Source organism: Adiantum capillus-veneris, chromosome 5, assembly GCF_014529385.1.
Source record: "Adiantum capillus-veneris isolate H3 chromosome 5, ASM1452938v2, whole genome shotgun sequence".
Taxonomy (NCBI): Eukaryota; Viridiplantae; Streptophyta; class Polypodiopsida; order Polypodiales; family Pteridaceae; genus Adiantum; species Adiantum capillus-veneris.
In genome coordinates this window covers 168,800,169-168,825,363 of record NC_140935.1, presented here as the reverse complement: position 1 = coordinate 168,825,363, position 25,195 = coordinate 168,800,169, and the positions used below count along the sequence as shown (strand labels likewise).

The 25,195-nt window shown below is 43.8% G+C and overlaps 1 protein-coding gene across 1 annotated transcript in view; it reads left to right on the top strand.

Annotated features, from left to right (window-relative positions):
• LOC147458523 (fimbrin-1-like) overlaps window positions 1-18,840 on the top strand; it is a 59,020-nt gene extending 40,180 nt beyond the window's left edge. Inside the window, exons 10-14 of the mRNA XM_086513175.1 lie at window positions 17,013-17,212; window positions 17,656-17,807; window positions 17,982-18,078; window positions 18,161-18,252; window positions 18,387-18,840. Of these exons, the coding sequence (XP_086369301.1) occupies window positions 17,013-17,212; window positions 17,656-17,807; window positions 17,982-18,078; window positions 18,161-18,252; window positions 18,387-18,524 (679 nt within the window). The 3' untranslated portion in view covers window positions 18,525-18,840. The remainder of the gene's footprint in view (window positions 1-17,012; window positions 17,213-17,655; window positions 17,808-17,981; window positions 18,079-18,160; window positions 18,253-18,386) is intronic.
• Window positions 18,841-25,195: the final 6,355 nt, after the last annotated feature.

Sequence of the window (25,195 nt, the reverse complement as noted above, 5' to 3'; positions counted from 1 at the left end):
GTGTTGCTATTTTACAAGGGGTTGAGGACTATTCTATGTGGTTTCATGTTGATCGATGTCCTCCTCTTCAGTGGGCATGTTGTAGAATCGGAGCACAAGGGGTCGTCCGAGACGGAGCATGATTTCTTCAGGTACCCAAGTGCATTCCGTCATGGGTCGGTTGCGCCACTTGACATAGAATAGTTGTCCCCGGCGCCCAAAGCGCGACTTTAGGATGGCCTCCGGCTCATTGGGCGGGCCATCCTTTACATATTCGGGGACATTCCGACCATAGGTGTTATCCGGTGCAAACCTCTTGAGGAGACTTACATGGAAAGCGTTGTGGATGTTGATTTGTGGGGGTAGCTCCAACTTGTAGGTGACGTCGTTGTAGCTTTTGAGCACCTTGTATGGCCCGTAGAATCGGTGGTTGAACTTCGGGGAGAGGCCTTGAGGGAGGTTGATATTTTGGGAGCTTACCAGTACCAAGTCACCTTCTTGGAACAGCTCGGCCGGTCTTCTCTTTTGGTTGGCATATTTGGCTATGCGTACCTTGCTTTGCTCGAGACTTTGCTTGGCCTTTTGCATGCGGGTTTGCCATTGTTGCAGAAATTCTTCACATTCCAGATCCTGGGCATGCACTTCGCCGGTTGCCAGTGCCAGGGGTGTGATTACTTCTTTACCTGTGGAGAGCTCGAAGGGGGTGTAGCCCGTGCTGCTGTGGATGGAGTTGTTGTAGTGGAATTCCAGGACGTCCATGTATTCGGACCAGTCTTTCTGATCTGCTTTGACATAGCTGCGGATGTAGTCTTCAATGCCTTGGTTGACTCGTTCTGTTTGGCCATCGGTTTCTGGGTGGTAGGCGGAGGAGAAGCGGAGCTGGGTTCCTAGCAGCTTGAACAGCTCGCGCCAGAGGTCGCTGAGAAAGCGGGTGTCGCGATCAGAAACTATGGCTAAGGGGAGGCCGTGGTATTTGAAGACTTTGGCGAAGAAGTGTTTGGCTACTTGGTATGCTGTGACAGGAGGCTTTGCCGGGATGAAGTGAGCCTGCTTGGTGAAGTAGTCGACGACCACCATGATGGTAGTGTGGCCGTGGGAGGGTGGGAGGTCGACGATGAAGTCCATACTTACCATGTCCCAAGGTCGGGAGGGTGTTGGCATGGGATGGAGGAGGCCAGCAGGCTTTACTCGTTGAGCTTTGACCAGTTGACAGGTTGGGCAGGTACGCACGTAGTCGATTACGTCGTCCTTCATTTTGGGCCACATGTAATGTTGGTGGAGTTTGTCATAAGATCTTTTCTGGCCCCCATGTCCAGCTAATTTGCAGTCATGAGCCTCCCACATGAGATCTTTCTTGAGCTCTGGGTCATTGGGAATGTAGATTTTCCCATGCGCATAGAATAGGTTGTCTCTGACTTCAAAGAGACCCACCGCTGCTTTACCAGAAACATGGTCGTGGAGCATGCGGAGAACAGCCGGATCAACTTTCTGAGCGTCGAGGATGCGCTGGCGTAGCGTGCTGGTTGCTGATGAGATAGCATTGAGAGTAGGCATTCTGCTGAGTGCATCGGGCATGACATTTGTGGAGCCCGGTTTATGGATGATCTCGATGTCATATTCGGCCAGTGTATCTTGCCACCTGGCTTGCTTGGGGGTGAGTTTCGGTTGGGTCTGGAAGTACTTGAGTGAGATGTTGTCTGTGTAGACCTTTGTATGCTTGTCTTGGACATAGTGTCGCCACTTTCGGAGGCAGTGGACGACAGCGAGCATTTCCTTCTCATGTGTAGTCCATCTTGTCTCTACATCGGTGAACTTGTGAGATTCATAGGCGATGGGTTGCTGTTCCTGCATGAGGACGCCGCCAATGGCACCATCTGATGCATCTGTGTGGACTTCAAAGGGTTTTGTGAAGTCGGGCAGTCGGAGGACAGGTGTACTGCACATGGCAATCTTCAGGTTCTCAAAAGCTTCTTCTTCTCTGGTTGTCCATTGGAAAAGTTTGTGGCCTTTTGTGATTTCTGTAAGTGGGGCCGCAATCTTGCTGAAGTCGCGGATGAATCGGCGGGTGTACTGGCAGAAACCCACAAATTCTCGGACTTCTTTGATGGATGTTGGTGGGGCCCACTTGATGACAGCGTCAACTTTCTTAGGGTCCACCATAATGCCTTCGGATGTGACGATGAAGCCCAAGAACTCGATTTGCTGCACAGCAAACTCACACTTCTCCAGCTTGGCATATAGTTGGTGTTCGCGGAGACGTTGGAGTACTGCGGCCACATGCTTCTGGTGCTCCTCCAGTGTCTTGCTGTAAATCAGAAGGTCATCAATGTATGTGATGAGGAAATCATCTATCATGTCCCTGAAACTGTCATGTATGATTCTGCAGAATGTGCCAGGGCCGCCAGTGAGACCAAAACCCAGGACAAGCCATTCCCACGAGCCGTAGCGTGTGCGGAAGGCGGTCTTCGCAATGTCTTTGAGTGCGATGCGGACTTGGTGATACCCTGAACGTAGATCGATGCGCGTGAAGTACTTGGCGCCCTGTAATCTGTCTAGGAGGTCTTCCATCAGCGGGACTGGGTACTTGTTTTTGATGGTTATTTTGTTCAAGGCCCGATAATCCACACATAGCCGCATCGAGCCATCTTTCTTTTTGACGAACAACACTGGGGCCCCAAAGGGAGAGCTGCTGGGCCGGATGAAACCTTGATCCTCCAATTCCTGTAGTTGCTTCTTGAGCTCTTTGAGCTCGGTGTCGTTCATGCGGTAGGGGGCCTTTGCCGGGGGGGTGCTACCTGGGATGAGGTCAATTTCGTGTTGAATTTGACGGGGAGGGGGTAAGCCGGGGGGGAGTTCTGGAGGCATGACATCCTTGTACTTTTGAAGGATGGGGGTCAGAGAGGGGTCACCCACTTTGACCTGCTCAATGCTGATGGTGTTGAGCCTAGCTGTGGGCTGTTCCTTTGCCTGCACGATGCAGAGGTGAACTTGAGCTCCTTTCTTGAGGGCCCGCTCTGCTTGCTTTGCACTCATGAGATTGAGTCTTGGTGAGGAGTGTTCCGGGACTTTTTGTTTGCCTTTCATTGCTGCTAACTGTGCCGGGTCCTGTCGGTTGATGGGAGCCGAGTTGGTTTGCATATGCGCCTGGCGGGTGAAAGCTTGACTTGTTGTGAGTCTGGCGCCTTGTACTGTCACTGCTTTGCCTTGATTATTTAGCAGTAATTGGTCCACCTTCATGCCTAGTAGAGCAATGAGGTACTTGTCGTTGAAGGAGAGACCAATGATTGCCTCAAAATCGTCCATTGGAACCACTATGAAATCCAGCCGACATGTGAATTCACCCAACTCGATCCTGACCTGACGAGCTGCCTTGACATTGTTATCTTTTCCTTGGGCAAACTTTACTGTCGTTTCGTTGACGGTGGTGAGACGTAGGCCCAGGCGCTCGGCGCATTGTGGCGACAGAAAGTTGTGTGTGGCGCCCGAGTCTACCATGATCCATTGCTTCTGGTATCCGATTGTTGCTTGAATATACAAGTTCTGAATGTCTGTTATTGCTGCTGCCATACACTGCGGGCGGAGGGACACTGCTCCGATCCGAGGTTGCTGGTTAGCCCCAGGACTAGCCAGTTCTTCGACGCTTATTCGGGGGGGAGAAGGTGGTTCTTCTATCTGGAGGGTATTGACCCTGCTAGATGAGGATGCTGCTTGGTTGCGTTGGCGTACACACGGGAAGTAGGGACCATGCTCAAGCTTGCAGTCACGGCACCAGACACGCTCGGTGCGCGGGTAGTTGTTGTTGCTTTTGTAAGTATTGGAGGAGAAGCTGCTCGATGTGGGGCTGTGAGAATTGCTTGCCAAAAAGCTCCGTGGTGGTGAGCGGGGTCCATTGTTTCTGTAACTGGGTCGAAACTCGCGGCCTCGCCCGGCAGGTGGGTTAGGCCCATTATTGGGGGCAAAATTGTTGGGACGAGGGTTGTGTGGAATGATACCCTGGGTTGAATTTGTATCCCGTAGCTTCTCGGCCATGTTGGCGGCTACTTCCCAGGTGTTGGGATTCTGCTTCTCTACCTCGCGACGGGCCCAAGGCTTAAGGCCGTACAACAATCCATGTAGCCTGTCTGCTGTGTGCATGAGTGGGAGTTGCAGCATCAGGCGGCGGTACTTGACCACGTACTCTGATATGGGGCCGTCTTGGCGCAGATCGCGCCACGAATCTCTGACTTTGTTTCCTTCATTCTCTGGCACAAAATAGTTAAGCATGTCTCTTTGTAAGTCCTCCCAGTCCTCCCAGTGCTTTGAAGGTTGTTCACTGAAGAACCACACATAGGCGTCGTCAGCCAGGAAGGTTTTGGCCACTTGCACCCATCGGCGTTTGCCTATGTTGTTCCACTGCATGTAGTCTTCGACCTCACTGAACCACTTGTTGAGTGCCAGTGAGGTGCGGTGGCCTCGGTATTTCTCTGGGGGCAGGGGTTTGAATTTTCCCAATCTGTTTTCGTCTTCTAGATTTCTCTCGGGGCTGTAGTAGCGCCCTTCACTTCGGTCATCCAGTTCGTCTTCATCTTCGTCCACTGTTTCTAATCTCCCGGGCCGCGGTCGTCTTTGCGTGTTTCGCCGCGTGTTGACATTGCTTGGTCCCGGGCGGTCTTCATGTCGCTGACCTAGCTGCGTTTGCAGTAGGTCACTCAGGTTGGCAGACATCATGTTTATTTGGTGTTCTACAGAGGCCATGATGCGTGCCTCTAGTCTTTCTTCCATTGACTCTTGGTGGTCTTGTCGCGACTTTTTCTCTTTATTCTTCTTCGGGGCTCTATGAAGCTCCGGTTCCGTCCTGTATCCTTCTTCATCTTCTTGATTTCCCGCCATTGGGTGTTCTTGTGGCCGAAGCCGAGGAGAAATTCAGAAAATACCGAAAAATTGGGAAACCGCGAGGAACAACTTGAAAAACTTTGAAAACTATGAAACAGTGAGGAAAACGGGTTCAAAACGACGAAACTGCGAAACAATGCTCAAAACGGTGAAAAACCGGTCCCAAACGGTGTAAGACGGGGCAAAACGAGGTAAAACGCTGAAAAACGTGGAGAAACGCGTCAAAACGGGGCAAAACGCGGGTCAAACGAGGCAAAACGGTGAAAAACTTTGAGGAACGTGGAGAAAACGCACGAAAAGGGGCAAAACGGGGCAATTACGCAAGGAACGTGGTAAAACGGGGCAAAACGGGCCGAAAACGCGGAGGAAACGTGAACAAACGAGGCAAACGGGCCGAAAACGTGGTGACAACCACGGGCCGCGGGCCGACGTCGGGTCGGCGGGGACTCGAGCCGAAGCTCTGATACCAAGTGTGACGCCCTCGTTCGGGGCGTCGCGGAAACGGGGCCGCGCCGGCTCACCTGCGATGCAAACGGGACCTGCAGGCAAGCAAACGCACGTACAAGAACTCAACTTGAAAACTGAACGCAAGAGGGACACGAGAATGAGGGACACGAACGCATGATCAATTTCATAAGAAAGTGCCGAATACAAGGGACGCAAGTAATCACTTGAAAACGGGGCTGGAAAGTTGGGGGAAGTGGCACATACTTCCCTTATACTTTCATAAGGTTGTAGCTAGGAAACTAACTCAAGTGGAGGCATAGTGCCAAGGTTGGGTCGCCAAGAGAAAATCACTCGAGAACTGGGCTACATTGCATTTTTGGACGTGGTCCCAGTGGTGAAAGATGGTCAGATGACCAGTGAGAGTCTAATGGAAGCATCTCCTAAAATTTAGGGAACTGCTATTTTGGGCCATAAAATCTGTTCGCGTCATTAGCTTGAGAATGACAAGGGGAACATTTTATTACTCTGCTGCTATGTCAACTGATCTATTTTTAGACCAGAAGGTACGAAACGGGAAAACCATGCATGAGTGCCACTGGGCACATTTTTAGGCATTTTCCATGAAACCGGCCCGTGGGACGTAGGCTTTGGCTTTCACCCGAAATTCTTTACTTTACACACACACACAGAGAAGTGCAAAGGAAACCTGCGACGGGAATTAACACTTAAGCGCACACACAGCTCGGAAGCTAGAGTGCTCCGAGCAGATGCCGACAACCTGTAGGTCCCAAAATTGGCGCCCCTTTTGGTATTTTCTTTATACTTTGAGAGGGTAGATTACAAAGTAGTTATGGGAATTCTTTACCTGTATCCAGGTAGATACCACCTGTTTTGGCCAAATTTCGGTAGCATAACAGCCCCAAAACTTGTACGAAACCAATTCCCCTGTTGGAACTCACTTCCACTGGCATAAACCCTCTGATCCCTGCCCAAAAATAGTAAATTCACAATGCTCTATTTACTAGTTTTTCCCTGTTTTCAGCCCTAAACAGTCCCCAAACTGTCCTCTGTCAGTGGGGCACTGTTCCCAATGGTCCTCGCGTCCGTATGGCTGAAAAACAGTCAATTACAGCGCATACGCAGCGCTGAAAACACACCTGTACGGTGAGGTTATGACCTTGCTTTGGAGTAGTAGTTAGCTACCCGTGTTCCTGCTCAAGGAGGCTCTTGCCTCAGCACAAAAGCATGAAACCACACAACTGTACATCAGTCAAATGAAGAGCCCTCTTGTGGAGCATCACATAACTGCACATAGGGGAGAGAGAGAGTAGTGTTTAGTGTGCAGGCCATTACTCCTAGCACCACACTGTACATAGAGTGGAAAGAAAGCACTCCATAGCTCTTAACCTGTGACATGCTCTCAATGAAGCATCCCCTAGCATAAATCGAGCGTCCCCTCTTCTACGCTTGACATGTAATGCATCTATGAACAAATAGATGCAAAAGAAGAAGATTTCTATGGCTGCCAAAACCTGCGTATCGCTGAAAACGCAGCAAAATAGCCCTGTAAACACGCATCTGATGCCTTCCAATGCTGAAAATGAGCTCCTTGGTCCTAGGTTAATTCATGGGAAGCTCAAAAATGGAAGAAATGGTTGAAAATCAGAGTTATCAGCGTTCAAAACTGCTCCAAAAAGTTAGTTATGAGTTCTGTTCTCCCAAACTTGGTAAATTGGCTAAAAAGTGGCACTTGGCACTCATGCATGCAATTTCCCCCGCATTGGGCTTCCTGCTTAAAAATCTCTCAACGGTGCATCAGTTGACTTTGCAGCAGAGTAATAAAATGTTCCCCCTGTCATTCTGAAGCTAATGACCCGAATAGATTTCGTGGCTCAAAATAGCAGTTCCCTAAATTTTAGGGGATGCTTCCGTTGGACTCCCATTGGTCATCTGACCATCAATGCCCGCTGGGACCCCATCCAAAACTGCAATGTAGCCGAGCTGTCGGGTACTTTCCTTTGTTGACCCCACCTTGACATTGTACCTTTATTGAGTTCACTTCCTAGTATCCACCAACTTGCTAAGTGCGACGGGGTACCCACATGATCTTGAAGTGAGCCTAGACATCCTTTTACTATACGAGTTCCAGTGCGGATGAAACTACCGTTCACAATGGCCATACAATGTCCGACCATTTGCAACTTCAAAAAGAGGGTCTCAAAAATTAAACAAAAATCATTGGAAAGAAACCAACAACTAAGGTTTGCAGTTGCCACGTCGCGTGAAATTCCACCTTGAGAGAGATAAAAGCATTGAAATAAATGTGGGGGATGCATTTTTCATGCGCATGGTGGATTGTTGCAGGTACCAAAGCTATTGTGTGCAAGCTTTCCCTCTCATGTACAGTGTAGTGTAAGAAGTGATGTCCTGCACACTCTACACTACTCTCTCTCTCTCTCTCTCTCTCTCTCTCTCTCTCTCTCTACGTGCAGTAATGTGATGCCCCACAAGAGGGCTCTTCATTTGACCTATGTACAGTTGTGTGGTCTTATGCTTTTGTGCCGAGGCAAGCAAGAGCTTCTTTGAGCAGGAACATGAGTAGCTAACTACTACTCCAAAAGTAGGCACCAGTGAAGGTGATAACCTCATCTTAAAGGGGCATTTTCAACGCTGGTTATGCGCTGTTTTTGGACTGTTTTGCAGCTGTATTGATGCCAGAAGCATTGGGAACAGTGCCCCACTGTTAGAGGACGATTCCGGGACTGTTTAGGGCTGAAAACAGGTTAAAAACCAGTGAATACAGCGAGCTGTAATTGCGGTTTTGGGCTGAAAACAGAGGGTTTATGTCTTTGGAAGCGAGTTCCTGTAAGGGGATTGGTTCAGGGCGAGTTTTGGGGTCGTAATGTTGCCTAAATTTTACCAGAACAGGTGTGATCTAGTCGGATACAGGTGAAGATCCCCATGACTCTAGTTTTGTAACCTTACCCTTTAAAGGAATAAAGAAATAATGAAAGGGGTGCCAGTTTTTGGGGCCTACTTGTTGTCGGCGTCTTCGGAGCATTCTAGCTTCCGAGCTGTGTGTGCTTTGAAGTGTTAATTCCTGTTTTACAGGTTCCTTCTGCAAGGTTTCTTTGTGTGTTAAAGCTTAAAGTAAAGTTTCGGGTGAAAGCCAAAGTCTACCGCCCTACGGGCCGGTTTCAATCATAATCTTTATTAATCATAATTTCATACAAAAGAATTCTTAGGTCGTCTCACTGATCTATATTTATAGTTCTTTCTTTAATCTGCCGTTGCTCCTTGAGTAGCTTGATTAATGAGTTTCAACACCAACTCTTTGTTCTCATGCTTCACAAGGTGGTAAGGTACGAAAGGTACAGACGTATTCAGTACGTCCTGTATGTAGTACTGAATGAATAGAGTTGTTAGATATGCAAAATTCGTATTTAGACAAAAAAAAAAAAGCCAAAAACCTACAATACGGTCTATACTCTATAAAAAATCCATAAGTATCACTCCAAGGATGTCAGTTCACTATTCTACAAACCAAGGAAAAGCTTTCATACGAGTTCTTGATCTTGCTTACCCCATAGTCACATGGGGACGGGGACGGGTCTCAAGGACGTGGCGGGTGTCGGGGACGGGAACAGGAACGTGGCAAAACAGGGGACGGGGGATGCGATAGGGGACGCGCTCTAAAAAACACTTTGAAATTTGAAATTTGAAAGGCCGCCCAAAAGTCGGCTTTTGAAATTTGAAAGTCCCCCCAATAGGGTGCTTTTGAAATTTGAAAAACCCCCAAAAAGTGGGTGCTTAAACAATGTTTGAATTTCGAATATCCCACCCCCGTTGGCTGCAGCCTGTCCCCTGCCCGCGTCCCATCCGGCGGTGTCACTGGGGACCCGCGTCCCGGGACCCGTCCCCTTTGAGGGATGTCCCCACGTCCCAAAAACGGGTCCTCGTCTCCATCCCGGCATCCCTCATCCTGTCCCCGCATAAATGGGCCGCATCCCCCCATCCCTGTTTCTATGGCTTACCCTCCTATATTCACCACCGCAGTGACATTCGTGTGTACAATCTAGATTGGGTTGGGTTTGCGAGGCATGGTGGACCTACACAATGGAAACCAATGATCGTGCTTTTGCGAAAGACTACCGCTTAGAGAGAGAGGCGAGAGAGAGCTGAGATGGGGTCACTACGCGTGAGAAATTGGAGAAGTCTCTACGCAAGGCTCTGTGCAAATGAAAGTTGTGCAGAAATGTGTTTGCAAAATTAGGCACTGGGATAAGGCTAGAGAAGGGCGAACCAAAAATTGCCAACGTGATGGGGTTACACAACCCCCCCCCCCCCCCCCAAAAAAAAAAAAAAAAAACCAAACCCTCATACACACCCCCCCCAAAAAAACACACACACACACACACACACACACACACATGAGTAGTATGAATCCGTGTTGTACCATACTGTATGGTACAGATGTATCGTACCGTACGGATCTGTATGTACGTATGGATCCTACCTTGGTGCTTCAATTGGAATCTGGATAGTTCATTCTCTCAATAGAATATCACATTCTCCGAGGTCCACAATGTAGAAGTCAGCTGGAACTATAAATGTTTGAACTTGTAGTCGAAGTGATCTGATCAATGTTGTTGAGGATGTGTAGGTTCCATTAGCCATTTGTGCTTCAATTTGTGTCCCGTTAGCATATTCTTCAATACCTAATCTTGCGGCTGATGCTGGGCAGAGAAAATTTTGCATAGAGCCCCAGTCAAAGAGGATAGGGCATCTTGATCTTTGACTTTTTCCATAGCTTGACATGGGTCATTGGAAGCCTTTGCAAGAGAAAAGCGCTTTGTGCAAAAAGTGCCAGATCAGCCCAAAGGGTTTCATACATTAGGATTGGGAGTAGATCCATAGATTGTGTCACAAACTACTGATGTGTCAAGGCATTGAAGACCCGGAGGGTTAGGACTCCCTAGACCTAACTCTAGCCAACTTGCAGATCTCTGTCGAGGGGCCTAAACCCTAGCAGAAGAAGTCGTCCTCACCAACCTCGTTGAGTGGCCCAATTATTAAAATGAGTAAATGGGTTAGGATTAAAAATCCTAACCTCCAACAACCTATGGAACCTCGGCCGATGGGGTCCAAATATGAAGCGCGCACACACACACACACACACAGACACACACACACACACACACAATGTACACACACACAATACAACTTGCGTAGAGGGCTGATGACATTGCTGCTGCTTGAATGCTCGTCCTCCAAGAGGAGACAAAGCAAGATTACACTCGAGATTCTTTAGATTTTTTTTTCTCCCTTTTGGGAGAGAAAACCGGACCTACATGAACCTATAGATGGAAGCTATGGGGTGGGATGAAGAAGAAATGACAAGAGGAGGAGGAGACGAAGGAGGAGGAGTTTGTTTTGCCCTAAAAAGCTCTGAAAACATGTTTTCGATGCTTTTCTGTGTTGCAAAGGGCTCTAAAAATCTCTTCAACAATTGAGAATTTGGATATGCAATAGAGGTCAAAGTTGATCTTCTTAATGAGCCCTACGCATCGAAGCGAGTAGATTTTGATTCCGACTGTTTTTGAAAAATTAGGGTTCTCAGCAGCAAATTCGTGTTTGTGCAGCTTGGGTCAAAATTATGTCTTGGGTGCTCTTTGCAGACAACAGATAATACTGGAAGCATTCGGGAGCATGGAGCTGGACATCAACAACGTTGCAACTAGGAGAACCATGTGCTTAAAGTTTTGTTCGAGAAATTGTTTGAGAATGATGTTTGGAATTTGTTTGAAATGAATTTGATCTATTTTGAACTTATTTTGGTGCCGATTTGAGATTCACTTGATTCTAGTTTTGATAGTGGTTTCAATGTTTTTGGTGCTGATTTAAGATTGCTTGATTTTGGTTTTGATGCTCGTCTCAATACGCTTGGAAAACTTTTGGATACTCATGGATCAGACTCTCCTTGGAGGAGTATTGAAGAGAAGATTTGATGCTTGATAATGTCTGAATAGCTCATGGCTTTGGTTTTCTGGGGAGGAGTATTCAATGATTGAAAAGTTGTTGGTTATTTGTGGGACGAGGATTGAAAAGAAAGTTAAAAATAGTCTGAGAAGTATTTACTCGGGAGCATTTGGTTGTAAAAGGCCTCACGCCAGGACCTGGATGGTTATTTGCCGGGGCGGGGGGGTGTCATCCGCATCTGTATGTTTTTGTGTCTTGTAACATGCATATAAGCATGTATGTTGCATCGTGATGTAATTGGGTGAGGTTTCCTCTGTAAGGTGTAGCGGAAGTGAATGTTGAACTTTGCTCAAGATGAGTGCTTTGAACTGTGCTCAAGGTTGCTTTTTACTTAGGGAAGGGAGAGCCTTCCATTCTTACTGAGAAAGTGCAATGGACACAAACAAACAAAGTGAATGGACACTGTACCTGAAAGTGCATGAGACTAAGAGAGAGAGAGAGAGAAGAGAATATGACACCAGAATGTTGTCAAACCCTCCTCTGAAGGCCCCACTGTCTATGGCGAGAGCGGTCTACTATTGATTGCACAAATCTCTACAATGCTTGGACTTGCCGACGATGTCGACGACGATGAGGACGATGACGAGACGGACTCAAAACTGAAATCGCTAAGGGCTGAAATCTGCAAATCTTTATCTGCTGAATTCTGACTCTATGTTGGTGACGATGTCAATGGCGACGATGATGCAACGAGGCGCTGAAAACGCAGACGCTGAAATCTGCGTTTTCCGGGCTGAATCTGTAAACCTTGCGGGATTTGACCGTGCAGCGAGGATTTGCTGCGCGAAGGTGAGATCTGCGAGGCTTGGGGGTTCTACTGTGGGGTCTGACTGCTGAAAACTGAAAACGCTGGTGGATTCCATCGCGAAGGAACTGCAAAATGCTAGGTCGCTTGTTGCTCCAAAAACGCTAGGACTGAATTTTGCTAATGCTAGGTTGTCCATAGTTACCCGGAACGCGGAACGGGAACGGCGACGGGATCCCCGCGGAACGGTGGAACTGCTAGGGGTCCGGAACGGGAACGGCGCGGAACAGGAGGTATAAAAAACACCCAAATAGTGCATTTTTTAGCTCCTTGTGTTTAAATACAAGGAGTATTAGAGTGCTTTGACTCTAATACTCACAAAAAACTCGTTTTGAAGACCATTCAACCTTGCTATGACTAGATGATGAGAGAGAGAGAGAGAGAGAGAGAGAGAGAGAGAGAGAGAGAGAGAGAGAGAGATACTCGAGAGAGTGAGAGGGAGAGGGAGAGATTTGAGAGAGTGGGAGGGAGAGGAAGAGAGCTTGAAGGCTTGAGAGAGTGAGTGTTGAGAGGGAGAGATCTTGAGAGTGTGAGAGGGAGAGAGCTTGAGTGTGAAAGGGGGAGGGGGGTGCATTTTATGAGTCCTTGAGGCCTTGCACACTTCAAAAAGAAGCCCAAACATTCACTTCAATTTTTGCCAAATTTGTTTTGTAGCTGTTGGCCGTTCCAAGGGCATTCCGGAACGTTCCGAGGGCGTTCCGGTACGTTCCAGAACGGTCGTTCCGGTTTGCATTGGCCACCCGAAATGTCAGACGTTCCGGGACGTTTCGGAACGTTCGAGAAGGAAACTGCCCCCCGGAACGCCGAAACGGCGGCTAGGGGGCATTTCCCGGTAACTCTGAGGTTGTCTACTGTCGCCGTGGATCTGCAAATGCAAAAATGTTGGCTGATCTGATGCAAAAACGCTAGGCTTTCTGCAACGATGAAAACGCTAGAGTTGTCGCGGGGGTTGGTCTTCCTGAGAAGTTACCTGTTGAGCAAGGTGCTCCTGCTGCCTCTTCTGCCAGAAAGTGCTAACTATGGTTTGCTTATATATTATCTTAGCAAAATTGCCCTACCTAGTTCCCAACAAAAGTCACTTAAAATAATAAGTGAAAAATGTCAAAAATAGAGAAAATAGATTAAATGCATTGGAAAATTCCCCTGATGGATTCTGATGGGAATGCGTATGATCATGCTGTGTACAACCGGAGGATATGCATCTAATCTAAGTGACTGGTCATGCCCGGTCTGGGAACAGACTCACAAAAGTGCCAGATCACTTCCTATTCTAGACTGACTTGACGGAACTGAACCGTGGTCATGCTGTAGCTTGTCCAGGGACACATAGGGTTGGATGTGTCACGTGACATCCCCTCCTTTTCAAAGTGAGGTACTGGTACCGAACTGTATGGCGTCGAGGGAGATCACCAATAGCATCCGGAATCTTGGAAGGGACTCTTCGCCGGCCCACTCTGATGTGTGGGTAGTGCGGTACTTGAACTTCATAAAAGTTTGCAATGCTTGCTTCTTTTGGTTGCTCCGAAAGTGACAAAGTCTTCTGTGGCTTCTTCCATGCTTCAACTTCGTCTAGAGTCATGCTTCTTCCTTCTTCAAGAATCTCTGTGCCTGAAAATTCCTGAAACCATTTCCAACACAAAACCATGGACATACCTATTCCATGTAAAGTGATTGGAAAAAATCTCGTATGTCGAACAAATTGTGCATGCAATGTAGATGAACATAGAGACGGAGTGCCAAACCGTTCACCACACATATGCAAACAATGAGATCTAATCTTGTCTTGTTAATCTAAATCAATCAACTGTGGCAATTCACATCGGAAATGCCCATGCTTGGTGCTCATACTTTCTTGTGCTTTTTCTACGACTGTGTCGTGCCAAGGAGGAGACATGGAATGTGACTTCCTTGAATGCATACTTTTCAGCTTTTCATGAACAATCCGCACACATCCGTGCTCATTCATGAGCTAAACGTGCTCAACGTATAATATGTCATGCCTAGGAAAAGGGATCACATAAAGACGCTGACTAAAATACAGGAATCGATCACGAATGAAACTCTTGAACAATGCGTGCTGACGAATCACTCGGACACATAATACTTCCTGTGGGGGTTCTTTGGACCTAGGTTCGAGAGCCAAGATCGGTTCTTCTTGAGGGGGTTCTTTGGACCTAGGCTCGAGAGCCAAGATCGGTTCTTCGTGATTGATCGAATCTGCAATGAGGTTAGCTTCACTAGAAACAGTATCAACGAACCCATCATGGTTGTGAACAATCACATCATCTTCATGCAAATCATCATGCTCGTGAGAAATCACATCATGATCATCATGCAAATGATCATGCTTGTCATTGTCATGCAAGTCTTCATGCTTATCATCATGCAAATCCTGTGTGTCATGCTTTGGAGAAGAAGAGACTGAGAGAGTCTCCTTTCCCGGAATCTCTTGCATCTGTGCCTGCACTTGAGAAAAGAGTCGCAAGAACTCTTTTATGTGTTGGTCGCTCTTTTCTTTTCTTGCTTTGGTCTCGCGATCAAATTCTGCTTGTCTTTCCAGGCGTGCTTGCTCGTGCTCACGCTCCATGGCTTCCATTCTTGCTTCGTATTCACGATCTATGGCTGCCCTTCTTTTTGCGGATTCACGATCTATGGCTGCCATTCTTTTTGGGGTTTCTTGCTTTGCGTTCTAACTCCCTGTTCATCATCCTCTTGTCGAAAGCCTCCATAGGAGTTAGTGCAATCCTTGTCGTAGATGGGGAAGGGGGAGGGTCGGAAAAACCTCTTGGTGGGGAAAATTCTTTTTCACCTCTCTCATGCTCATCACCTCCAAGCGAAGTATCCATTCCGCTACGAGTGATGACCATCCGCTGAAGTCTTGGGTTCTTGTGGTCTTGGTTTCTTAAGTTCACAAGGAACTTGGGTTCTTGGGGTTCTTGAGTTCTTGAGCTTCTTGCGGTTCTTCTTTAGCTTGCAATCTGTGTTAGAGAAGGATCTTCTCTTCACCCGAGTTCTGCTCTTTTCCACGGGCGCACCCCTTGGCAGCCTTGCGCTCACACCAAGGTTGCTTTTTCCCACCTCACGTCGATTGGCCGGCCGGTAAGTGCACGGTCCGCTCTCAATGAGTGAAAAGAGAAACAAGGGGAGGCTGGACAAGCCCGTCTTTCTTGGGTTTCCTGTCACTCTTCAAAAACACGATTAGGAATCGACACGCCCAAGAAATTTTGGGTTACGTGTGACCGCAACAAGCAAAAAAAAAATTGTGGTGTTTTTGTGGTTCTTCCTTGAGTGATACATAACACTGCCAAAGCTCTGATACCAATGTAAGGTGCAACGGAAGTGAATGTTGAACTTTGCTCAAGATGAGTGCTCCGAAGTGTGCTCAAGGTTCCTTCTACTTAGGGAAGGGAGAGCTTTCCGTTCTTACTGAGAAAGTGCAATGGACACAAACAAAGTGAATGGACACTGTGCGTGAAAGTGCATGAGATTGAGAGATAGAGAGAGAAGAGAATACGACACGCGAATGTTGTCAAACCCTACTCCGAAGGCCCCACTCTCTATGGCGTGAGCGGTCTACTATTGATTGCACAAATCTCTACAATGCTTGGATTTACCGACGATGCAGACGACGACGAGACGGGCTGAAAACTGAAATCGCTAAGGGTTGAAATCTGCAAATCTTTATCTGCTGAATTCTGACTCTATGTCGGTGACGATGTCGATGGCGACGATGCAACGACGACGCGCTGAAAACGCAGACGCTGAAATCAATGCACTTTAGGGGTGGAGGTCCGCGACTGTGTATTGTGTGAAGTGTCTCTCTTTCTTTTTAGATGTTTTGAAGTGTCTAAGGTCTGTTCAATCTGATCTTTTCCGTTGGCACGTGGTGTCCGCCTCGTTACAGATCAAAGAGTGGCAAGACTCTTGATTTGGGATCAGGCGTTGAGATTCCCAAGGAGGGGCTTTTATGTCCAAGATTTGAAAGGTAGATATCAAAGATTTCTACGGAATAGGACTCTGGGAATAGAGACGGGACAGAGTTATAGGGATGTCATACCCTAAGACTAGAAGGTGAGTTCTATTTGTGAGAGCCTTGGTCTCGAGGATTCTGAGTAAAGAACAAAGGTTCCTAGGATAGGGACTTGCCCTGAGATTAAGAAGCAGGGGGTTCTGAGTTCCATCGACTTAGAATGGATGTGGGATTATGTCCGGTTCAAGTGCTTGCATGATGACTTCTCCCCAGTAATAAGATACTCTTTACGGGGAAAGGACCAGCTCATCTTCTGGTCCAGTATTCTCTCTCTCTCTCTCTCTCTCTCTCTCTCTCTCTCTCTCTCTATATATATATATATATATATATATATATATATATATATATATATATATATATATATATATATATATATAGATATATATATAACTAAGTGAGAAAGTCTGTTTATCAAAGCATATTTGATATTGTTATGCGTTCCCATTACGCCTCAAACTATTGAGAGCGTATTTTTGTAACGAGTGCTAACTAAGACATTCTTGAAGGTAGCCCAATGAATAGGACCATCACCAAAATCATGTAAATCAAATCAAACCTAGCTAAAAACTTTTAACCTTTCTTTATATAAATAATGACTACTAGCTACTAAAAAGAAAGAAGGGTCGGAAAAACATAACTGAAGGTCATCAGCATTGCTGGTTTAAGCTGTGGAAGAAGTGAGAGCATTTTTTTTCATTTCTGCAGTAAAGTCAATGTTTGAGATCAATGCCCGCCTCAAGGCTTAAGTTTGAACATGTTGAAAATGCAAGCTTGGTGTCTAAAATTTTGTTAACTGAAATAAAATCATTGACTACTTACTAGCTTTTGCTTGTTTTCCAGTTGGGTACTTCTCGAAGTTCTAGAGAAGGTAGTTCCTGGTATTGTTGATTGGAAAATAGCAAATAGACCGCCTATCAAACTTTTGTTTAGAAAGGTTGAGAATTGCAACCAAGTTATTAGCATTGGGAGAAGTCTGAAGCTTTCAGTTGTCAACATTGCTGGAAACGATGTGGTTCAAGGAAACAGAAAGCTTGTTCTAGGTACGCATTAGTGGTCACCTTTTTTGAAAAATATGCTTGTTTTGGCTGGAAGGTTTTCTTTGCAAGCGTTGTGTGTGCCGGTATTGTGACCATGATGCATGGACCTCATTCATAAAGGTTACCGATTGTTTACCAAGGGTATATCACACAGGCTATCAAAATCCTCTTTCTTGGATCTTCTCTAATAAGACAACCAAAAAGCATGCCAAGGTTATTTGAAAGAAGTAATCCGTGTACAAAGAACAAGAAGGTTGCATATTTATTTCTGGGGGGATCGGACAAAGAATATAGAAATCTCCTGGAGAAAATCTACACATGTAATGGTCTTACCACAGTAATTAGCCAAGTTGCTTGCTGAATCTAATTTAATTGAAACACGCCTCTTATTATTAGATTTGATGTCACTATTGAGGGTTGCTTGATGAAGATTCAATTGCTGGCAGCTTATCTCTGGCAGTTAATGCGATACAACATGCTTCACTTATTACGAGCCATTAAATACAAAGGAAAAGAAGTTTCTGATGTGGATATTCTTGAATGGGCCAACAGTAAAGTTAAGGCATCAGGAAGGAAGAGTCATATGGAGAGCTTTAAGGTAAGCTTTTAAGGTATTCTGCAGTGTTTGTTTCATAAGGATTGTTGAACCATAAGCAAGGTCTGTGCTGAGTTGGAGTTTCCGCAGGTCACTAACCATCTCGGAGGCGTTTTAGATGAACATGTTTTTAGACCTCACAGAAAGTTGACTTTACCTAATGTTTCTTTGCTGCAGGACAAAAGCTTGTCAACTGGGGTGTTTTTCTTGGATCTTTTGGCAGCTGTTGAGCCAAGAGTAGTAAACTGGCAGCTCGTCACAAAAGGGGAATCAGGTTTGTCCAGCTGAACTTTGGCTCTGGACTGAAAGCTTGTTGATGCTTGCTTTGGATGCTGATTTTTCACTGGGGTAAGCAGAGAATGAGAAAAAACAGAATGCGGAGTATGTCATCAGCGTAGCCAGGAAACTCGGATGCTCGGTCTTTCTCTTGTGGGATGACATAGTTGAGGTAAGTTTTTTAGTTGTTTGTGACAGTTGGGAGTAGAAGCCAATAGATTATAGCTTTTATCACCTGATCAATGCACAGCGTTGCATTGCTTTGTCCTTGTGTGCTAATTTCATCAATGGTGGTCTTTTCTTTAGGTTCGACACAAAATGATTTTGATGCTCACAGCAAGCATAATGCTGTGGAGCTTGGCAAAACGGTGGAACAAGGCTGCAGTGGCAGCTGCTGCTTTGACCTCGTCAGGCGAGAATGGCAAGGAGGATTCCGGCAGCTAACGTTCAGGGTCTGTGCAGTTGACTTCGTAGATTACTATTCTTTACATTCTTTTTAGGAACTAGAGCCTAGCCTGCAAGCTGTACATATTGTTAGGCCTTGGGATCACATGTAAAGAGATTATACATTAAATTATTTGTATACTAGATTTTTGTAGCACGAAATGTGAGATGGTAGTTTATCCTGCCATGAGAGGTTAATCACAAATGGGGAATGAGTATTTTTTGAAATTGAGAGTTGCTCTTTTCAGTTGAAAGCCTCCCATGATTGTTTTGTAGGTCAATATATTATTTCAGCATATAGACACTTGTTAGCTCAGTAGTTTTGAGTTTTTGACTACTCGAAGTGCAGAGTTTGTGAGTAAATTCTGGACATCAACATTATTAGAGTGGTCTAGTGATTAATTTTCACCATGATGGTTAGAATCAGTTTAAAAGAAAGTAACAGTTTGTATGAGTGAATTGTTGACATCAGCACATTAGAATCATTTCACTGTGATGGCGATGCTTCACTATGCACATCAACTTTCTCCATGATCCACAATGTACCTTCTATTTGATTGGCATGAGGGCTTGTGTGCTATGTTTCGCATAACTTTACTCATGGTAAAGGTGCTTTGTATCATGTTTCGCATATCATGTCTGGGTTTAAGATATGAAAGAAGGTTTTAAATGCACAGTTTACATGAAACGGTAAAAGATAGAAATTTATTTTTTTAAAATTAGCAAATTATAAATAAAATTCTACTTCATTGCTTAAGTTTTTTGTGTGTTTGTGTGTGGGGGGTTGGGGGGTTGGTGATGTGAACCATCTTTGAATAGAGGGCAAGAAAGCTTGATACATTTTCACATGTCTATTGAGGGATTTTTCAGGGAAGTTTGGGTTTGCTTAACAATGTTTTGTTTTATTTTCAAAAGAGTAGCAAAAATTGTTTGTCTTCACAAATTAGTCGTTGATAATGGCTATGGAAAGACACCTTTAGATCTCTATACTTTGTACTATTTTTTAATCAACTCTTATTCTGCGTTGAGGGTAATTTCCTAAAAGCATTTTCTATTTAGATGACTAATGTAGTGTTGGAGACTTTTTTTTACAAAAGTATCTAAAATTCACAAAAGTGGCTATTTTTTTATAAGAATAGTGTTAATTGCTTAAATATAGTATGAGGTTTAGTTATTTACCTAAAGGTTTTTATTTTTTCCTTCTTTTTTTTTGTATCTTTTTCATCTCTCATATTAAGACGTGTACTTAGAAATGATACCAAGTAGAAGTCTTAGCTTTTGGTGGCCTTTGCCAAGGAGTAACGCACAACCTCAAGATGACTTTGGACACTTCCCTAATTGAAAACACTTTTCGTCCCTTTGAAATGAAATGAAACATGAAACACTTGATAAGTTTCAAAACAAACTTGAAATAGGCCGACGAAACTTTTCTCAAGTAAAATAAGAGTAATTTCTAAAATTCAAAATTAGCCATATGGTATATAATGTGCAACATATTTTACCGCTTGTATAACCATGTATATAGGATGTATCCACCTACTAGACTCCTAAATACTAGGTTTCTTATAACCTTTAGAAACATACGTGTTTCATTTTGGCATTTGCAAAACGAAACAACAAAACAAACACAATCTTTCTTGCTGCAGTGTCTTCTAAAGACCACATCATGGGGAGTGTCTTCTAAAGACCACATCTTTCTTGTAGCAGTGTCTTCTAAAGACCACATTGCCTGCATCATTGGGAGGGTAATGCTTTCTTGGAAGAATTGAAGAGTTAATTTTTTGTCTCTCTTTCGGGGATGACAAATTTGACTATCGGCCTTTTGGCAGCATAGCTCGCTCATGAATTTGGTCTTCTTGTAATGTCCAGATGGCTAATTCGTCGTAAGTTATGAAGAAAAACTATCTTCCTATAAGGCAGACAATTGATTTAATATTTAAGGTTTGGGATGCCTAGATTTGACACTCATTGTAGACAAAGCTACTACAAGGGACCTTGCACATCATAATATGGATACTTGTGTTGTTATTTGGTTTATACAATAGTACAACATTTTAGAATTCGAGAGCACATAGGTTTAGACCACTATTGCTTTTACCTAGTTAAAAGCCATAAATAGCTTGAAAATGTATTAATACTAATGTCTTGTGATACATACAATCTCTCTTATATCTTGAAAGTTTTGAAACCTTTCCCATTGATTATGGTCTGGCTTTATACCATAATTGCTCAGTATTTGTATTCTGAAAATATTCTTACATAATCTCTCTTTTGGATTAGCTTTTCTAAAGGTAATAACTTGGCAACTAAGATAGTACTGGCAAAGACTTGAGTTCCTTTGACCTCTCTCTTGTAGGGATAGTATTGGGTATTAATGGGACTTTGAGCCATAGTTTTTGCTAAACTTGGTTGGTTTGCCTCTGACCTTTTTAGGGAGCTTTGTTTCGGATGATATCTTGTTATATTTAGGACTAGATTCATTGAATTGTAAATTGGTCTTAGATATATAAGGTCACCCTCCTTTCTTTCGCTAGACAAACTTCGGCAGATTTGTCATAGAGGTGCAATTATATATTGGCTATATTTTGATATGATGTAACTTCCTTGATGATATTTAGGATACTATGGATGGCCCTTAAATTCCTTGAACCATTATATATACTTTCAAACTATCCAATAAATATTAGTCAGCCCATAACCAATCGTCAATATTCTCTAGTTTGCAATCCCTATAATAAACATGAAGACTTAAAACCAAATCATCCCAAGAACTTGCCAATTAAACAATCATCCCAAGAACATGCCAGTTAAACGATCAATCCAACAAGAGAAGGTGATGGTGCTAGTTCCAATTGTACATCAAAAGAGCCATTTATATTTCTAATAACAGTAATTGTTAGTTGTAACTCATGAGCTTGTTTATCCTTTATGTTGTAGGAGGTATATCTATGGTAAAGGTACCTATACCTACCTGACACGGCTATAGTTATCCCATAGCGCAAGGATTTTAGCTAGAAGATAGTCTTTAAGAAGCAAGATGAGTCCAATCCATACCCATTTTCTAAATATCCAACGGTGTGGAAGAAATGCAATAATACCAGTAGGTATTAAAATCTCAGTAGTACTAGCAAAAATTGCAATAGTTGCCTCAAGACACATTGTGTAACCTATGTCTCTTGGCATCACCTTGGATGAAAATCCTCTTCATCAATAGCCTCTTGACCACCAGCATTATCCATAAGAGATATCTTGCCACTGGAGGACGAATTTCTTTGCTTTCATGGAGATTTGCATGTGTTTCTTGAAGCGATCCTTCCTCTTCTTTGAAGAAAATTTCTTTTATAAAAAAGTGTACCTTCTTCTTAAGAATTCTCAACTCTTGAGCAAGAACTAAATTATTGTTGTGAGTTGTGCTTGCACCACCTATTGCAAAGCAGAATTAGACATGGCTTCTTGAAATTTGAGATCAAGAAACTCAATAGTCAACATCATTAATCAATCAAGATGTGTAAAATCAATTAATTGCCCTTGTTGTGGAGAATTTTTATTAGTTTATAGATCTAAGATTTTTACAATGAAAATAAATTATGCTTAATCTTTCCTAGACCATTCTCTCTTTAAAGAGAAGAAAATCTTCAAATTTTTGATATCAACATTAGTATAGAATCATGAACGAAGTTAAGATTAATGCTTTGAAAGCTGGAGGAGACAAGAAAGAAGAGGAAAGAGCTATGAGATGAGCCTGTCCACATTGAAAACTAACTAGTAATTAGTCCCTAGCTATAGAAGACCTACCGGTCGTTTTTTCCCTTGCCCTTCAAGGTCCAAAAAGTTGGTCTTCTGACCGTGTTTTATGAAAAGAGTGCCTATTTTTTTAGAAGGAAAAGTAGATGCATGATATTACTTTCTCTACAAGCAAGGTGATGCCCGCTTTTGGCCCCCATTCTACCTCCTAAACCCCCTTCTATTGCCTTGTTACTTAGGCGAGGTCATCTAGACCTTGTCCCCCCTTTATAGTCACTCAACCTGCTCTCTTCCAAAGACATTCAAAACCAGCTTCGATGTCTTTTTGATCCCAAAAACCATGTTCATTTAAGAAATAATTTTCTAGGCACAATAGCATGCTTGCGGTGATACTAACAAGCCATAAATGTATTTCTTTGCCCACTTATCCCTCCTTTAGCTCACTCTTTAGCAGACTCATTTACCATTTTGGTTTTGTAAAAACATATCAAAAATCGAGAATAAAATCCTTATTGAAAGGTTATGGTGGATCACACAAAAGAACCATTCATGTTGGAAATGAACATAGTGATTGAATTAGATAGTTGTGAATACAAAGGGTTGCTTTAGACAAAATTTTCACATGGACCTTTCCTTCTACACATGCTTCTCACATATACACAAGGTTCTTGCCTTTCTCAATGGCAGCGTGCACACACGCACACACACACGCACACGCGCACGCACACGCGCGCACACACACACACACACACACACACACACACACACACACACACACACACACACACACACACACACACACACACACACACACACACACACACACACACACACACGATCACAACATCTGACCATGATAGCATCTGGAGGGGTTCTGATTGTGCTCTGAATCACTGTATCTGGCTAAAAACTTTGACATCCAACTATTTGCACTCAATTTAAACTTGAGTTGTTGCCTTATGGGGTTTACCTTATGCTTTACTATTCACCTTCCATAATGATAACTCCTAACTTTTGCTATGCAGTATACAGTGGCTAAGATGAGCTATCCACCATAAATAATTATATATTTTTTACCCCACACTTTTTTGGTTACCTTATGGCATCTGACCCCGTTAGCTAATTCTAGCTAAACTCACAATTGAACTCTACCTACTAGAAGTGCTACTTGTACTTTTTATACATCTAATGCTTTACCTAACTTAACACACATTTTTTGGTAGTTGGCTAAGGCTAGGAGACTACTGCTGCATGAGTACTTGTGATTACAAGTGGCTTATTTTGAGTATAAGGGAGTCCACCTTAAGATTGAAATCACCACATAGGATAATTAGATTTGGATCCTTGATACTAGCTTACACTGCTGTCTTGATAAGCTTGGTTGAGTATGAACCACTAAAAGGCTTGGCTCAGTGGGAGCAGTCCCTTAAGGATTTAACTCATTGAAATTAAGTGATGGGTCTCCTTCCCATTTTTCCTCCTGGCATAAATTGGTGCGTGGGAAGGCACTCAAAAGACCCGACGACACATATTCTTTTCCCCTATTTCACTCAAGGGGTTTCATGGCGAAAACCTCCCTTGCTGGTAACGAGGACTGATGATTGGGCAGCTTGACGTGGTAGGTAGCGTATCACTTTCATTATAGAATCTTTTTTTCCTCCTGATGGAATGTCTTGCCGTGATGAACATACCAGGTTTCACCTTACCTATCATGTTTCAGTACAACCACAGTAGCTGTCATGCCTTGTGCTGCTCCTTAACAATCGACTACTCATATATAAATGTGAGGGGCTCTTCTCCCCTCACTTAGACTTGGGCTCTTTCTGTCTTTTGCTTTTTTGCAAAACAGAGAAGGTAATTTTGGTCTAGTTCGTGAGCATTGGTTTTGCTGTGATATCCTTTGCTTGGCTATGAAACTCCATGGGTACTATGGAGGGTATTTAGGAATGATTTTGCTCCACAGGTTTTAAAACTTCACTCCAATTTCAGCTTCTAGAAAAGTTCTAGTGTTGTGCCACTTTGGTTCTATAAGGTTGTTTGAAGGATACTGGCCCTTGATGGGATGATGGCTTAAAATTTTTTGGCATGATTAATCTGCAGTATGTTGTTTTTTCCTTGACACTCTTATAAACTATGAAATAAGGTGGGGTTCAAGCACACTTACTTGGGCTAGAGGTTTTACTTCTTTCTGGCTTGAACAAAAGGGCTCTATTGCAAAACACACAATATCATATGTCACATATTTGATTTTCTACTGTTTTTTTTTAAAAACCTGGCTTTTTGCTGAAGCAACAGTTCATTGGGATTATCTCTTTAGCTGATGACTATGGTATGATAACCAAGGTACAAAATAAGTTTTTTTCTAACTTTTATTCACACATCAATGAAGCCCGTCTTTTGCTTTTTACCTGTTACTGATTACTGGATTACTAATTAGCTTTTTGGATCTTGGAAGTCTCTGGCTTAAATCTAGCCTTTTTAAACCGTATTATACAAACATATTCTATTACATCTGGTTCTTGGGGGTGGTGTTGCCATAAATTATGTGAAAACCTTATACATACAAATTTTGGTGTTGATACTTTAAAACGTGGTATCTGGCATAACCTAAGATTCTGACCGAGATAAAAGTATTGATCCGGATTTGATACTGATATCTCTGTAAAACCTTATTGTTGGATCAATTGGGCACAAAATAAGATCTTATGAATTGAGGTGGGTGAAATACTGGACACTGGTTTGAATTCTGGAGGGTTATGTGGTGGTTCATATTCCTTTGGAGAGTTACATGGGGATTTTTTGAAGTGGGTTTTGGATGTTTGGAAAACTTTCTTACCTCTGTTGTTGCTGGGGTGATTTGCCTCTTCATATAAAAACTCGGATCTATTGCTCCTGCTCCTGTTCACTTGGTAATTTGATATTTCTTT